Below are 16,055 nucleotides of genomic sequence, written 5' to 3'. Positions count from 1 at the left end.
AGTATTTAACCTGAATTCTATTGTGTGAGAACTACGTCCCTTTAGTTCTGCTGCAGATTTACCATGGATTCTTAATTAGAAATAGAATATAGTCAGAATAAAACAGCACTGGATTTTCTTTGCAAACATCACGTGTTGAAGATATCTGCCAAGTTGCTTTGTGACAAAGAAAAGGCACAAATAAAAATGGCAGCAGTAGTTTTGAGCATGGAAATTTCAGCAGGAATCCTTGTGCTTGTTCTCCCTTTCAGAGCTGAAAAGCCACAAGTGATGAGGTGATTCGCTTTCGGTATTGATAGGCCTGCCCTAGTGATTCTGGACTAAAAGGAACACGGTCCCTTCAATGAGCAGTGCTCTTTTTACTGCCACCATTTCTCCAGTTGGAATGACATTATTTTAACTTTCAGTCTTACTCCAAGGAGCCTGAGTCCCACCCCGTCCAGCCCAGGCAGTCCCTGTAGTCCTCTCTTCGCTTTCCACTTCTGGAGGTAAGCGCGCTCCACGCCTGCCCGGGGCTGCTGTTTCCCCCACCCTTCCCCTCCTTCCCACCACGGGCATTTGAACACTTTGCACTTTGCAATATGCAATAAACAGTGTGTTCTCAACTGTCATCTTTGTGTTAACATATAGACTGCGGAAACTGGGTGAGCTGTTTATTTGATGACTCACAGGAGCCCTGAGAAAATGTCCTGTGCTTACCCTATTTCGCACATCTTACAAATACCTCACTTAGCCTCCGGCGATTGGTTGGTTGTTTGACTCCTGTGTGTATCCTACAATTTTTCATCCTGCTTTCTTAGGAAATGATCTGCACTAAATTCCACAAATTTTGAACCATCTCTTATAATGATACAATTTATTAAGATTCCAGAGAATATTCCTTAATTTATGTTAGAGTATCATAATATCTGTTGCCACACGTTATTTTATATCCTGTTGTTTACGGGACAAAGTATTTAAGTCATCTAAAAAGAAAACTATTTTTTGGTGTTTTTTAGAACTCCCTGTTGCATACCCCACCCACTCACTCATAGGTTGATATAAATTCATTCTTCTCTGTTCTTTAGAGAATTATCTCCAAGGAATTCGACTTGCATTTTAGCCCAATGTTTTACAAGAATATATGATAGAAAATACTGTTGGTATTGTAGGTATAGTACACATGTTATAGTGGAATTTTCATGAGTTCAGTGTCTGTGGATAGAGTGGGTCTCCCTGTATTAATCAGAAGATATGCCGAGTACACAGTAGTCCCCTCCCCCCCTTTTTTAATCCTAAGGGAGAAAGTAAAGTCGAATTCTCAGTTGATGGAAAGAGTGATTTAAATTATTAGTTAATGAATATTTTCTATTTCATATATGCAAATGAATGAAAAATTTGCCAGCCATGGCCAGTTCCTTAAAAATGCTAACTTACAAGCTTTATGCTGGGGTAATATCAGTGGGACAACTTAACAAATTTCTTTCTCTTATTTTTCTAAAATAAAATTGAACTAAATGTGTGAAGAAAAATGGACTGGGGAAATAAATTGACTTTGAGCTTTGGTTCTACTCTTCTGTTGATAGGATTATATTTATTATTGTAAAAGTGACTTTCAACGTGAAAGTCCCATGTAATAGCTTTTATAAAGCATCCTCTGACTATAATGGATCCTAGAGCAAAGGAAAAGTTTTCTGACAATCTGGAGAATTCCATTGCTCTTGTAATTTATCTATTTTTGGTGATCCAACCAAAAGTAATTGGACTGCCTTCTGAACTTTTTTCTTCAGTGTAACGTGTCTTCATTAAAGGCTCACATTTCCTTCTCTTTTCCTTCCTAAAGACAAGAGGCTATTCAAAATGAAGGTAACATGAATAGTGGAGGAGAAAAGAGAATCAGACTAAATGCTATGGTAGTGTAGAGGAGGATGAAGTTCTGAAGAGTATTTTTGGAGAAAGGTTTTTTGGAACTGGTGAAATTTGAGCTGGACCTTGAAAAACTCTGGGGTTTCAATGGGGAGAGATGGTGCTGCAGAACAAAACCAGACAAAGAATAAAACAAAGGCAAGGAGATAAGGTATGGCACATTGTAGAAATGAGGCGTGTAGCTAGAACGTAGCGGGGATGGAGTAGGAGGAAAGCATGGGGTTGTACAGAGATTGATGTGGTCTTAAAAATTAATTTGGGACCATGCTAGGTAGGGCCTCAAATACTGAGCTAAAAAGTTTGACCTTTGTTTTAGAAGCATTCCAGAGTATTGGAACATTTTTTTGAATAATGAAATGAGCAATCTGAGCTGGGAATGAGAAAATGTACCATTATCAGTATTAAGAATGGATTGGATTTTAGGTAAAAATGCCAGTGAGGATGCTGGTACAATATTTCATGAGTAACACGTCCTGGATTAGGACAATTGCAATGAATTAAATTAACATTTGCAAACTACTTTATAGTTGACCAAATGCTTTCATGTACATTATTTCATTTAGTTGAATCCAACTGACACTACTGTAAGACAGGAAGGAATACTGCTCCTGTTTACAGATGAAGAGCTAACACACAGGGATTAAGCAGCTTAACTAGCCTAGGATTCAAAATGAAGTCTCAAATCTTTCCATTGTGACTCCACATTGCTATGCGATCTTTTATATTGAGTTTTAATTATCTGATTTAAGTAGACCTTGTGACCTCTTTCATTTTCATTTCCCCAGTGCTTGTCTTAATGCCTGGAGTATAGTAAGTGTTTGAGAAATGTTTATTAAAGAATGAATAAATGAATGAATTGGAAGTAGAACATGTATTAGTCACAAGGCTGCTCACAGATAAACCACCATAATAAATAGGCAATGGAATTGTATTTCTCACTCTCAGACCAAGAGTGTGGGAGAGGATCTGCTCCACGCAGTCACTTAGGGATCCAGGAGGCTCTTGAGCACATGGCCTTCAAGGTTGCCCTGGGCATCAACATCCAGCTGTTGAAAAAGGGAAAGAGCATGGGAGCTAGTGCACTGCTAGACCTGAAAGTGGCACCCATCATTTCCATTCATGCTCCATTTCCTTGAATTTGATATTCAGACTACACCTAAGGACAAGGAAGGCTAGAAAATACAGCTTACTTGCATCCAGGAAGCAGGAAATGAGTTTGGTAAATAGCTAGCAATATTTGTCATAGCAGTTGATGAAAGAAAGGTACCCATAAGAGGTGTTCAGTAGATAGGTTTGAATGAATGATTGACACTGAGATTTCTAGCATTAATTGAATGGAACCCAAGGGAGCAGAGTTGGAGAGAGAGGAAAATATAGTAATGGTGAGTCTGGTCTTGAACACACTGAGACATCTCTAGGTAGGGATATCTGGTTGGCAGCTTGGAATTGGATGTCTCTAATAGTGTGCCCCCAAATGATGGTCTGCTGTGAATTGGAGAGATTCCAAATATGTTTATGCTAACACCACAAAAAAGCATTTACTGGGGCCGGCCCCGTGGCCAAGTGCTTAAGTTTGTGTGCTCTGCTTCGATGGCTCAGGGTTTCACCGGTTCGAATCCTGGGTCCGGACCTAGCACTGCCCATCAGGCCATGCTGAGGTGGTGTCCCACATATCACAACCAGAAGGACCTACAACTAGAATGTGAAACTATGTAGTGGGGCGTCTTTGGGGAGAAAGGGAAAAAAAAAGAGGAAGATTGGCAACAGATGGTAGCTCAGGTGCCGATCTTTTTAAAAAAAGCATTTATTGCATCCCGGCACAGGAATTTTTTCTCCCGTCAATTGTGATGGATCAGGTTGTTCCTTTGTTTGTTTTTTATGAGTGGGATTTGAAGGTCTGGGGAGAGTGATGGTGGGGAGCGTTAACAGTGTCTGTGCTCTGTTGAGGTGCTGACAGAGTTTCTGAATATGGCAGTGGAAGATTCTGTTCCTTTCATAGTAAAGCCCTGGAGGCAGGTTGTGCTGAGATGTGAGTTAGCTGTCCATCTCCATGGGCTTCTCCAGCTCAGGCTTCCTGAATGTTGCCCAGACATGAGAGATCTGCAGCCTGCAGGTCAGCTTGGTTGCTAAATGGAATTTAAGTTTACTCTGTCATGTCTTGGGAATGCAACCTTGCACGGCTGCATGAAGGCTACTGCAATGCCAATTTTGGCTCTGTTATGAGGAGAAGAATTTTCTAAGAAAGCTTTCTTAATGGCTGCCTCATCAGACCATCAGTGTCAAGCCACTGGACGTCTCCTAGGAAGGCCAGGTTCTCACTTAGCTGGAGAGATGAGAGGTCATTCCTGCATCAAGCAGAGTAGTTGACCGCCTAAGGACAAATCATTCCTGCGTGAGCAGAGCACGAGACCACATTATTCCCAAAGGCCCTCTCATCTTCAAATTCTGACACTTGTGTTGTCCGCCAGCAGGGCTGGAGAGAAAGAGGCAGAATACGTAATTTGTCCACAAGCTAAAAGAAGTATGGCCCAAATTTCAATTTGTCAGTGCCCGTGTGACAGGGACATCTTAGAAACCTCAAGTGGAATTTGTATATACCTTCCCTTTCCCCTTTCTGGGGCAACCGTAGCCACTCAGCTTTCCACAATCCCCGACACTTAGTAAATTGACTATAATTTAGTGGCTGTTCGTATAATGATGACATCAGTGCCTCATGAGTAATGTGGATGTGACCCATGCCAGCTTGTAATCTGGACTGTGAGTAGATAGCAAGATTCCAAAGGAAGCCACCTCATTTTACATTCTCAGTATCTGTCTTGGCACCCTGCATGCCATGCCCTCCACAGGGACCCAGTGCATAGCTGGAGGCAGGCTGCCGTTACTCAGTGACTGCAGTTCTGTTATAATACAGCAGTGCTGTGTTATATATTTGTGTTTCCATTTCGTGCCCCGACTTCTACGTGGAGGCAGCCTTTGGAGCATCTGCTGCACTTCCTGCACTCCCTCTGTTTTACTTCGTCCTTTTGTTCACCTGTCCATTTGGTCCCTGGAGCCTGAACGTGGTGCATACACAGTCAGCTGTGCCAGAGTTGGCAGCAGAGCGGGGATTCCATTTCTCCCTAAATCTCCCAGATCCTTCTTCTGTTTTGGCTGTGACGGGAATGACACGTGCCACATTGCTGGTAGGATACAGTACGAGTTTCAGAGAAGAATATTGCCACTGCTTAAATATTACAAGGACAACGATTTTGGTCTCTTTTTTTCATAGATGTATTCATAGAACCTAAAACAGTGCCTGACACGTACAGTAGAGGCTCCATAAATGCGTATCGCTGGAATGAGTACTGTTATTCCCTGGGGCTCGAGCATGTTCTCAGGTTCTCACCTGTGCTCAAACGTGGCAGACGCTCATGTAGTGTGTACGCTTTGAGAATGGAGCTGACACCTGGAGAGCTGGGGCATGCATTTTGATTCTTCCATAAACATTACATTATAGCCATCAAAATGCAAAAACTGACCAGGAATCAGTTATGAATAAAGAAAGGTTCAAGGACAGAGTAGAAAGGAGTCATTGAAGAAAGGTAAACCCAGAGTACATTAGAGAGAGTGCCTGGCTGTGGCGAGGGACAGAGAATATGATCTAGAAGTCAGGGCAGATCACACACTGAAGAGAATAAGTCGCCTTAAGGAAAGGGAGTTAGCATGTAAGCTCCACGGAGTGGCGGCCTGTCTGTTCTGCTTACTGCCGTCTCCTTGGCACCTGTAGCAGCACTTGGTGTACAGTACGGTTATGCGTCACTTACTGACAGGGATACATTCTGCGAAATGTGTCGTTAGGCAATTTCCTCGCTGTGTGAACACCACAGAGTGTGCCTACACAAACCTAAATGGTATAGCCTACTGCACACCTAGGCTACATGGTGCTAATCTCATGGGACCACCATTGTATGTGGAGTCCCTTGTTGAACGAAAAGACGTTATGCAGTGCATGACTGTAGATGCTTAATAAAATTAATCAGTTGTTGTCATTGAATGTACTTTGAAGCAACAAGAGCATTCTGAATTGGGGACTTCTGGGGTCTACTTTTGAAAAACTGGAGCCCTTCGGTTAGTCTTGTATTCCCTCATGATACGATGTAGTCTAGAGCTGGGCCATTGCTGCCCTTCTTCTGTGGGGCTCCTGTTCTCCAGTGCACCACAGACCCCCCCTGGAAGGCTAGCTTCTTTCATTCGTGATAACTGACAGGTCCTGGAGGAATTGTCTGGGACCATGACAGACTAGGAATCATAGTGCCTGAGTCTTGGTCATCGCCCCCACCACAGACAAGCTTTGTGACCTTGGGCAAGTCATGAACTTCCTGGCCTTTCATTGTCTTCATCTTTGAATCCCCCACCCAACTGACAATGTAAGAATAATAGCTTATAGATATTTAGTGTGAGAAATTTGTACTAGCAAGAATGAGACCTATCTCTGGTGGTCATAAGGGAAGGACAAGTAGACAATTCTTTAACAGAGGAGGGCATCAGTGACCATTGTCACCTAATCCAGTTTTGCCAAGAGCTTGCCCATTTGTCCTGTTGCTGCTACAAAGGTTACTGGGTATCCACGTGCACTTGGATGCCCCTCGCTTCTCTTGTTGCTATGGTGAGGAGCAGACATAATAAGCATTTACCAAATACAAGGCAGTATGTTGTGATTTTGTGTCTCCTTTTCACAGGGAACCTGTGAGTGTGGGAAAGTCACCTGACTGCTAACCCCTTTTAGTTTCATTTACTTTGTAGGATGAGCAGGACCATTTGTCTTTTATTCTCTCTGTTTTTCCCCCTTTCCCTTTGTGGAGAACATTGAAAAAATCGGAAGAAGCTGCTACCAGATGGCAATTTTTTCATACTCTACAGACACCAGTTCCCATGCTTTTGTGAATGTGATGGTTTAATGAATTGCCTTATGCATCCCTGGGTGTTATTTCTGAATTGTTATGTGGGACCGAATCTGTTCAGTGAAGACACTCCAAGGAATGCCTCTCCTAAGCAGAGACGAGCTTGATTATGAGCACTTTGCTGGTCTTGTGGGTGTGGGGCTGGGCAGAGATGGGGAGAGTTGGCAGTCTCAGAAGTCATTGAAGGCTTGGTGGGGGAGGTGTGCCCAGGACAGGTAGCACTTCCTCAGCTCCACCCCGGTGCCACCACCTAGAGGCTTCTGTTGCTTTTAAGAATGCAAAGGAAGGAGACTGAGCTGATGTGTCATGGTCCTCCATAGGAGGAGAGGGTGGGGGAAGGGAGTGCACCCGTGCAGTAATGGGAAAGGATAAGTATCATAAACTCATTGCAGAAAGATGCTTAGGTCGTTTCCTTCGGTTTTTCTAGAATACGTTATTTTTTGCACTGATATAATAAATTTATCTTCATGAGGTCACCGCCCTCGGGAATGCAGTCTCCTGAGGTCAGATGGCAAGCAGAGCTTTCAAGCCCCCTCAGGTCCCTGGAGCACACGAGGGCTTTCAGAGCCTTCACACATGCACACGAGGTGCCTCCGTAGGCCAGGTAGGCCCTCAGAGCCGTGCCAGGGCCTTGGTTTTCGTCATAATCATTTTCCAGTTTTTGTCAGGCATTCTCTTTTCCGTGTTAACTTTTCTGTTTTGTCTACTGACTTGAGTGGGAGGCCAAAATTACTAAGATATTTGCATATGCAGTGGCTTAGTTTCCAACGTTTATCGAGAGCCTGCTGCATGCCTGGTGCTGATCCTACTGCTTCACATAAATTAACTCATGTAGTTCTAACTGTGTCTGTGAGGCAAGCACTGCTGTTGTCATTTCACAGACAAGAAAACTGAGGTACCAGGAAACAAACTTATCTATCGTGACCACGCATCTCATTGTCCAGGTTCAGTTCAATTTATGCCTGTTGTTCCAGTGTGATTATTGAAAGTGCCCCCTTTGGCCAGCCTGGTGGCATAGTGGTTAGGTTTGTGCCCTCCGCTTAGGCATCCTGGGGTTCATGGGTTCAGATGCCCGGCACAGACCTACACATTGCTCATCAAGCCATGCTGTGGCAGCGTCCCACATACAAAATAGAGGAAGATTGCCACAGATGTTAGCTCAGAGCCAATCTTCCTCACCAAAAAAAAAAAAGAAAAAAAGAAGAAGTACTCCCTTTCACTTTCAAACCCACCAAGTTTGGACAGCAAATGATACCCACTTACTGATGTCTAGAAAGCAGCCTGATCTGGTTCAAATGCAAACACCTGGAGGGAGAGCCCACATTCTGATTCTGTGGCATAGAGCTGCACTGTCTGTGTTTTCCTTCTACACACTTCAGTTTGTGATCATTTTAAATTTGCATTCAGAATAGAATATTCTATTTACAGGGGAGGTGACTTTGTTATTCTCTCTGGAGCTCCTCTGCTTGGTTCACTATACACGTAGATTTTTCAGTCTTCTGTTGAGAATGTGGTTATGGGGCTGGGGAGCATAATTAGAGTTGTGGCGCCCTATTTTTCTATTTTTGTTTTAATTCTATTTTAGACAGAGTCTAGATGGTGCAGTGAGGGCTAGATTGGTTTCATTTTGGAAATCAGGCCGTGGGTCCCAGCGGCTCTCGTATCTGCCACTGCTCTAACCTGAGCCGTCTGCCGGGTGCCTTCAGCCTGGGCAGGCCTGCTGCTGCCCTGGGGGCGTCATGTCTCACCATTACTGTGAGGGCCCCAGGGCCTTTTGAGCCCTATTAGAAGACAAGCCTTTCAGTCCTGAAGAAGGAGCCCCACTCCCTGTGCAGGGAGCCAGGATACCTGCTTTGTAGCACCCACCGTTAAACATGTTTGGCCCTAATCAGAAGTCTTCATTATTATAGTCTTTCTGCACCAAATACTGTGACTTCTTTACTCAGCCAATTTTTTCTATTTGGGTTTTAGAACATATTGAAATTACTCTATGGAGCCTTAGCAGTTACCTCTTATTTACTAGAGCTTCTTGGGGCAAATGAAAAACTTACTTTGTGTGTGTGTGTGTTTGTGTGTGTGTGTGTGTGTGTGTGTGTGTGTGTACGTGTGGTGGGAGGCAGGACCTGCCTGTGTCCCACTTCGTTACTGCATTGCTCTGAGACTAGGAAAAAGACATTTCACATCATTTAAAAAAATCTATTTCCTATACTTAAAATGTGGCTACAGCCATTAACACCCACCCTGTTGATAAGAGAATTAAGTTGTGATATTCTTCGAAACCATAAGCTGGTGATGCTTATGTGAGGCGCAAAGGTGTTTCAGTAAGAGGAGCAATAGCAAATGCAGAATTTAAAAGAAAATTCTCAAGTTTCTCCAGCAGTAACATGGAGATAATGCCTCTTGGAGGTGTTGTAAGAATTAATTAGGTAGCGTTTGTGAAAAGTTCCAAGATGAGTGTGCTGTTTTATTATCATTAGCTTCGTATTGTTCTGGGAAAACCAGCATTCAAAGTGAACTATAAAACCCAACCTTTGTATCAAGAATGTTGCATGTTCTAACTGAACGTGACGGTGAATGATGAGATATTGTGAAACTGGGATGTCTGTACTAATGGTCCCAGGTGAGAAGGAGATGAGCTAAATTTCATGGATTCTTATGCTTTTCTGCTCCTTTTCCCAGGACAATATGCTCAGCTGAATTATTACTGGATCCAGTTAATAAAACAGTATGGAGATACCCCACAGGGAGAGAATATTTGTTTTTCTGCAGTGATATTGGAATGGTTTTTCCTTTCCTCTTTATGTAAAATATGAATTTGGCTCAATCTTAATCAAGTTCTGAGTCAAAAATTCATCTTTAGGGGGCTTACCCCATGGCCCACTGGTTAAGTTCACATGTTCCACATCTGGAGGCCCAAGGTTTCACTGGTTCAAATTCTGGGCGCGGACATGGCACCACTCATCAAGCCATGCTGAGGCGGCATCCCTCATGCCACAACTAGAAGGACCCACAACTAAAAATACACAACTATGTACCAGGGGCTTTGGGGAGAAAAAGGAAAAATAAAAAATCTTTAAAAAAAAAAGTCATCTTTAATTCTTCCCTTTTTTTTTGGTGTGTGTATATGGGTGCATGTGTGTGTATCATCCGTCAGAAATCTTGTTGATTCTACCTTTGCCATCTGCTTTCCTCAACACCTCTATATACCACCTTAGTCTGAGCCGCCATCATTTACCCCTGGATTTTCAGAGGAGCTTCAGTTCAGCCTTTGCCCTCGTTGGTCTGCTCTCCATCCAGCTCTCAGAGTGATCTTTGTAGGGTAAGTCACTCCTCTGCTCAGAGCCTTCCAGCGGCTGCCTTCCCATCTTCCACGACCCGGCTTCCTGCTGCCTCGCACTCGTTCCTTCTCGCCACATTGGACTCTGCTTTATCTTGACCACTCCAAGCATGTTTGTGTCATGTTCCTGCTGTCCCCTGTTCCTGGAATATTCTCCCTCTACCCTCTCACCTTTTTTTAAAAAAATTCTAAACTTAAAAAAACGTTCAGACACTTCACCCCTAAATATTTCAACATATATCTCCTAAGAAGTACATTCTCCTTCGTAACCATAATATCGTTTTATCATTATTATACTCTGAAGTTGAACATGATTTCAGTATTATCCGATATGCAGTCCATATCAAATTTCTCCAATTGTCCCCCCAAAAAGTTTTTTTATAGTTGTTTTTTTAAATTCAGGATCCAATTGAAGATTATATATTCCATTTAGTTGTCATATCTCTTTAGTCTCCTTTAATTTAGAACAGCTTTACCACTTTTTTTTGGTCTTTTTATAACATTGACATTTTTCAAGAGTACAAGACAACTGTTTTGTTGACTAACCCATAATCTCAATTTATCCTATGATTTCTTCATCATTAATTCAGGTTAAACATATATGACAAGAACAGGTGATGATGTCTTCCCCATGGCATCACGTGAGGAAGCCCCAAAGCTGGTGTCTGCCAGATTTTTCCCTGTGGTGCTGCCTCTTTTGCTTTATTAAGTATTCTCTGGAGTAACATTTTGAGTCCACATGAATATCCTTTTCTCAACAAGCTTTCCCCTAATGGATTTTGCATACCTTGATTGAATCAGACATTATATTGCTGTTTGTCAAATGAGAGTTTTCTAATGTTATTATTAGGTGATTTTTTCAGTTAAAGAAAAATTTTTCTTCATTCTTCTTCCCCCTTTTTTAGGAGTATTACTATTGATTCAAGCATTTTTAAAAGAATAAAATAGAAAGCAAATATTTATTTGGTGGGTAATAATCCATGACCATTGCTTCTCTTTTTATTGGGCAGGTTGTCCCCAGATTTGTCGGTAGGAAGCCTTTCAAGCCAACTCCTGGGTTATCTTGACATGACCCTGTTGGTCTTTGAATACTTCTTCATTTTCTGGCACAGCAGGATGATCTAGCTGTGCAGGACACTCTTCCTCCTGAGCCCCAATCACCCGATCTCTCCTCGCTTCCTTAATGTCTCAACTCAGTGTCACTGCACAGAGGGGCCTTCCCAGCCCTCTTGGAGAGCCCCCACCACCCCCTTTGATACCTGTTCCATGATGTTTCCTGTGGTGCACGTCTCCACTCAATATATGACATTTATTTGTTTTTTGTTTATCTTGCCCAGCTGGAATGAAACCTCCAGGTTGGCAGGGATTTGCCTATGTTGTTTACCACTGGGTCCCTGGTGCCCGGTACATAGGATGTCCTCAAGAAATACTTGTTGGAAAAATGATGGAATGAATTTACCCCCATCCTGAGCCTCCTTCTGAATTAGCTGCTGCGTGTCTGTTCTTGACCCTGAGGTGAATCAGGCTGCAGGGGCTTCACACTCACTGGGATGGAGTTTATTTCAATTTTCCTTCCAGTAGTGCTTCTGCCTTTGGATTCTGGCGATATGAGGAACTATTACTAACGACGCATCACAAATGACACTCCGTGAAGACACTTGACAGTGACAGCAGAAGCATTCATGATGCAGTTCCTCCTTCTCCAGCTTCTCTGAGCAGAAGGTCCAGCTACTTTAGAAAGAAAAACTGAGATAGACGCTACGTTAAAATTTTTACATGGGATCTAATGCTGGGAACTAAAAATTGAGTAGAATAAGGGTTTTATTTTCTAAACAAACAAATAATCATTTGTTGTGTACGTAATACCTTAAAAGCCTTCATGGGACTTGCAAAGTACGAGTTGTTCTTATCCTCAAAGAATTTCTGTTCTAGCTGATATGCTGAGAATTAAGGAAAGAATATGGGGCAAGAATTGTACATTAACACTTAATGTAGTTGATGGGTGTAGTGGGCTGAATAGCAGGCCCCAAAGATATCAGATCTTAATCCCTGGGACCTGGAAATGTTATCTTATTTGGAAAAAGAGTCTTTGCAGATGTGATTAATTTAAGGATTTTGAGATGAAGAGATTATGCTGGATTATCTCCATGGGTCCTAAATCCTATCACGAGTATTCTTATAAGAGAGACAGAGGGAGATTTGACACATGGAGAGGCTGGAAGAGGCAGGGAAAAGCTTTTCCCTTAGTGCCTCCGAGGAAACATGGCCTGATGATACCTAGATTTTGGCCTGGTTGATACTGATTTTGGACTTCTGGCCTCCAGAACTGTGAGAGAACACACTTGTGTTGTTTTAAACCACTGACTTCGTGGGAACTTGTTACAGCAGCCATAGGAACCAAAGATAATGGTAAACTGAACGTTCTTTCATTTTCATTGTGACCATCAAATGACCCTGGGGGAGCCAGGTGGCAGGCACTTTTACCTCCATTTCCTGGAAGAAAGCTAAGAGACTGGAACCAGCTCTTCTGACTCAGCCCGGTGCTCCTTTCACTCTGGCACCCCGCCTCCTTCTAGTAACTAGAGCCAGTGAACAGCACAGACCGCTCATAGAGATCGTTCATAAAAGAGACAGACCACTGCGGCTGGAGAGATCAGGGACAGGCGTGTGAGAGGTGGAACCCCAAGGACATCCTTAAAGGATAAAGACATTTAAAGAGTCACAAGATAACCAGCCTGTTTCCACAGTCCAGGGGACTTATTCCATCTTCAAATGCTATTTTAACTGTCTAGATTTTGGGTGCCTTTGAGCATGCATGTGTCCATGTGTCTGTATTTGCATGGAGGAGAAAATCCCTTGCTGTCTAGTTGACAGTACATTTTAGCCCCATCTCATGGAATCATTGCCTCCTCAGTTTCCATGTGCATGGTGGCTTCCTGACATGTTACAGGCTGTGGGATCTAGGTAACCCTACACAAGGCTGCAGAAAAAAAGCCATGCAATGACCTGCAGTTCCAGCCCTCCAAGGCCTCATGCCTTCCTGGAAAGTGCTTGGTTTGGCTCATTCTTTCTCCCTGGAAGCAATTAAAATTCTCCTGTTGCAGACCCTGCTGCAGATCTGTGCTCTAGGCCTCGGGGCCTGCACTACTGCTCCTGCCACTCACCCTAATGATGCGGCTTCATGTTCCCTAATTTATTCACAATCGTTTTGCTTCTGTGAGCCAGGCACGGTGCTGGGGAGATGAAGATAGATGGGATTCCATCCCGGCCCTCAGGGAGCTTTCAGATGTGGATGGAAAACAGACAAGCAGCTTGACTGGAGTGTGATGGTGACAGGAGGGGGATGACCATCCCATGCTGCTCCCTCTGCCCAGACATTAGGAGAACAGAGTTATGTGTTAAACAAAGGAGACTCTGCAGGCTCATCCAGGACACGGAAGAGAATGCCTAGATTGTGGCGTCCAGCAGGAGGATCTGGACAGTTAGCATCCCCACAGTGTAGACTGGATATTTTGTATGCAATGATTATAATGTCCTTTGGTGTGTCCATTCTTCACCTGTTACCTTTCTGGAACTTACAGCACTGTCTAGGAGCCCTGATTGTATGGGCTTCCTGTTTAGCTCAGTGTGAGATAAATAGATATGGATAACTGAGTGCCCCTTTTATCCTTTTAATAGCCACTGGCCACCATCCTCAACTCCTTTGCATCTGTATTCCTCTGTCGATGATGGGAGGCATAAAAAGAGCTAAATTTTATGGGCATTGCAGAGACCAGCAGTGTGAGAGCTTGAATAAACCCCAGAACTTTCTGGCATTGGATCAGGTATGGAGTCAGCATCGGGGTTCTGATATAGACAGTCTCACCTTTGTGACTCTGGATCCTTTTTAATGTCAGGCATTTTGTAGAACAGCCCACATGATCTCTTGATTGAATGTATCACTTGATTGAGAAAAGACAGAATTCAGGAAGTGACTGCAGACTCCAGAGCATTTAAAATTTTCTGATTTATTGATCACAACAGCAGCTATAGACATTGAAAAAAATACTGGCGCCTCTCTGTGTGGCTTTGTTTATTCAGGGTATTGGCCGTGTTTGGACTCACAGATCTCTCGTAATAGCTTCACATGCTTGAGTCACTGTCCTCCACCTTAATGACCCATCAGAGTGTACTCTGAACTTACACTGCCCATTGTTTGTTTCCAAAAGAAGAAAAGATTAAAGTTCAGCACTGTTACAGAAATGACTGAGATTCCATTTGATGCTATAATCTTTTGTGAGTACAGAACTGAACGAGTTTGACAGAAAATGTGTTTCATTGTTTTGTCAGTTTTTGCATCATTTTGATAAAACAGCAGTGACTGCAGAGGATTTGAACTCAGTACTTGGAACTCTACGACTATGCTGCCTCCTAAGGCATTTTCACTTCTCTGCTGCTTTGGAGATGCAAAGTGGACTTTATTTTTCAGCACAGAATCTGTTGCCTAAAGTAGCGTTGTCATAAAGCCCCACATAAATTTTTCTATTGCTTGCTTATTTTGAGTCACTATTTTATTATATGTACAAGTTTGTGAGTTTGGCTATGAATGAACATGAGAGAGAATATACTTTGCAATTATTGTGATCATTTTAACACAGTATTAAAAATCAGAAACAATCTTTCTGGTAAAGTAAATGAACTCCTCTATTTTCCCTTTCCATCCCAAAATTATAGTTTCTGAAGAGCTTCCAAGATTGGGTGGCCCTTTGGTGAGTTGTAGTAATGAAAGCAGGTTTACTAAAGGAAACCAAGACCTATAACGTACCCATTCTATTTTATTCTGTGTTTAAAAATCAGTCCATAGGAAGTCATCTCAAAACTATTCTGAGTTACAGTGTAATAGTCAGGCAGCAAATATAACCAACTCTGGTTGGTCTGCTCTGCTAAAGTCATTGGAGCTATCAAGAAGAGAAAGTGTTCCAATTTTCTGGGAATTTACTTTGGTTTTAAGTAACAATTTGGTTAAGCCTGAAAAAATGTAAATTGTTATGTTATGAAAGCTACGTAAGTGGTATAGCCAGAGGATTGGGGAATTTAAAAGCAGGATTTGAACTGGACTATGAAGGTTGATTATGAGCTAAGTAAGTAAGAGGAGGAAGGAAGGGCATCCGGGATGAGCACAGGAGTGGGAATGAAAGGAATGGCGGAGACATGATCCAGGATGGCAGTCAGCCAGCTTGCCCAGAGCTTACAGACACTAGAGTGTGGACAGAGGGATTTCATGGAAGAGAAAGGTTGGGAACAAACTACAGAGTGTCTCACATGCCAGTCTGTAAGTCTTGGGTTTTATTTCTTTTAGTGAGGGACATATCTGAGGTTTTTAACCAGGAAAATGGTAGTTTAGTAAAATTTCTGCACTTGAGAAACATGATATGAAAAGACTGGAGGAAGCAAAGTGCAGAAAAGGAACAGTAAAGAATAAATTAGAAAGATGCCATTGAGGGTGCTATGAAAGAAGAGTCAACGGGACCTACTGAAGGATGAGAGCCATTACGTAGAATGGAAGAATTGTGGTGTCTCAGAGAAATCGGGAAGTTCAAAGAGAAATCAGTTTTGGAGATGACAGTTTCACTTTTAGCTATGTTTACTGATGTCGAATCTGGAAATGATGGCATAACGGCCCAGTGGAAACATCCAGCATGCTGCTGGAGGTGCATCCCAGAGCTGGGAAGTGTTTCCGGGACTTTGTGTATAACGTGGATGAAGGTGTGGGAGGTATCAACAGAGACTGAGGCCTCTTTCAAATTGCAAGTCGGGAGGCAGATGCTCTGCAAAATCCACCCTCCTCGTCGTTCCTGTGGTTTGGGTCTGGACGAAGGAAAAGCAGACCACAA

At 42.8% G+C, this 16,055-nt stretch overlaps 1 protein-coding gene across 11 annotated transcripts in view; it reads left to right on the top strand.

Moving 5' to 3' along the window:
• Positions 1-16,055, top strand: part of MAST4 (microtubule associated serine/threonine kinase family member 4) — a 575,525-nt gene that overhangs the window by 360,643 nt on the left and 198,827 nt on the right. The window contains exon 2 of one of the 11 annotated variants that reach the window (XM_070519564.1): positions 408-488. The exons of the other annotated variants lie outside the window; for them this stretch is intronic. Within the exon in view, the coding sequence (XP_070375665.1) occupies positions 408-488 (81 nt within the window). The remainder of the gene's footprint in view (positions 1-407; positions 489-16,055) is intronic. 11 annotated transcript variants of the gene reach the window in all.

Source organism: Equus asinus, chromosome 10 (genome assembly GCF_041296235.1).
Source record: "Equus asinus isolate D_3611 breed Donkey chromosome 10, EquAss-T2T_v2, whole genome shotgun sequence".
NCBI lineage: Eukaryota > Metazoa > Chordata > Mammalia > Perissodactyla > Equidae > Equus > Equus asinus.
Note: the sequence above shows the minus strand (reverse complement) of the source record. Positions and strands in the feature narration are given on the sequence as shown.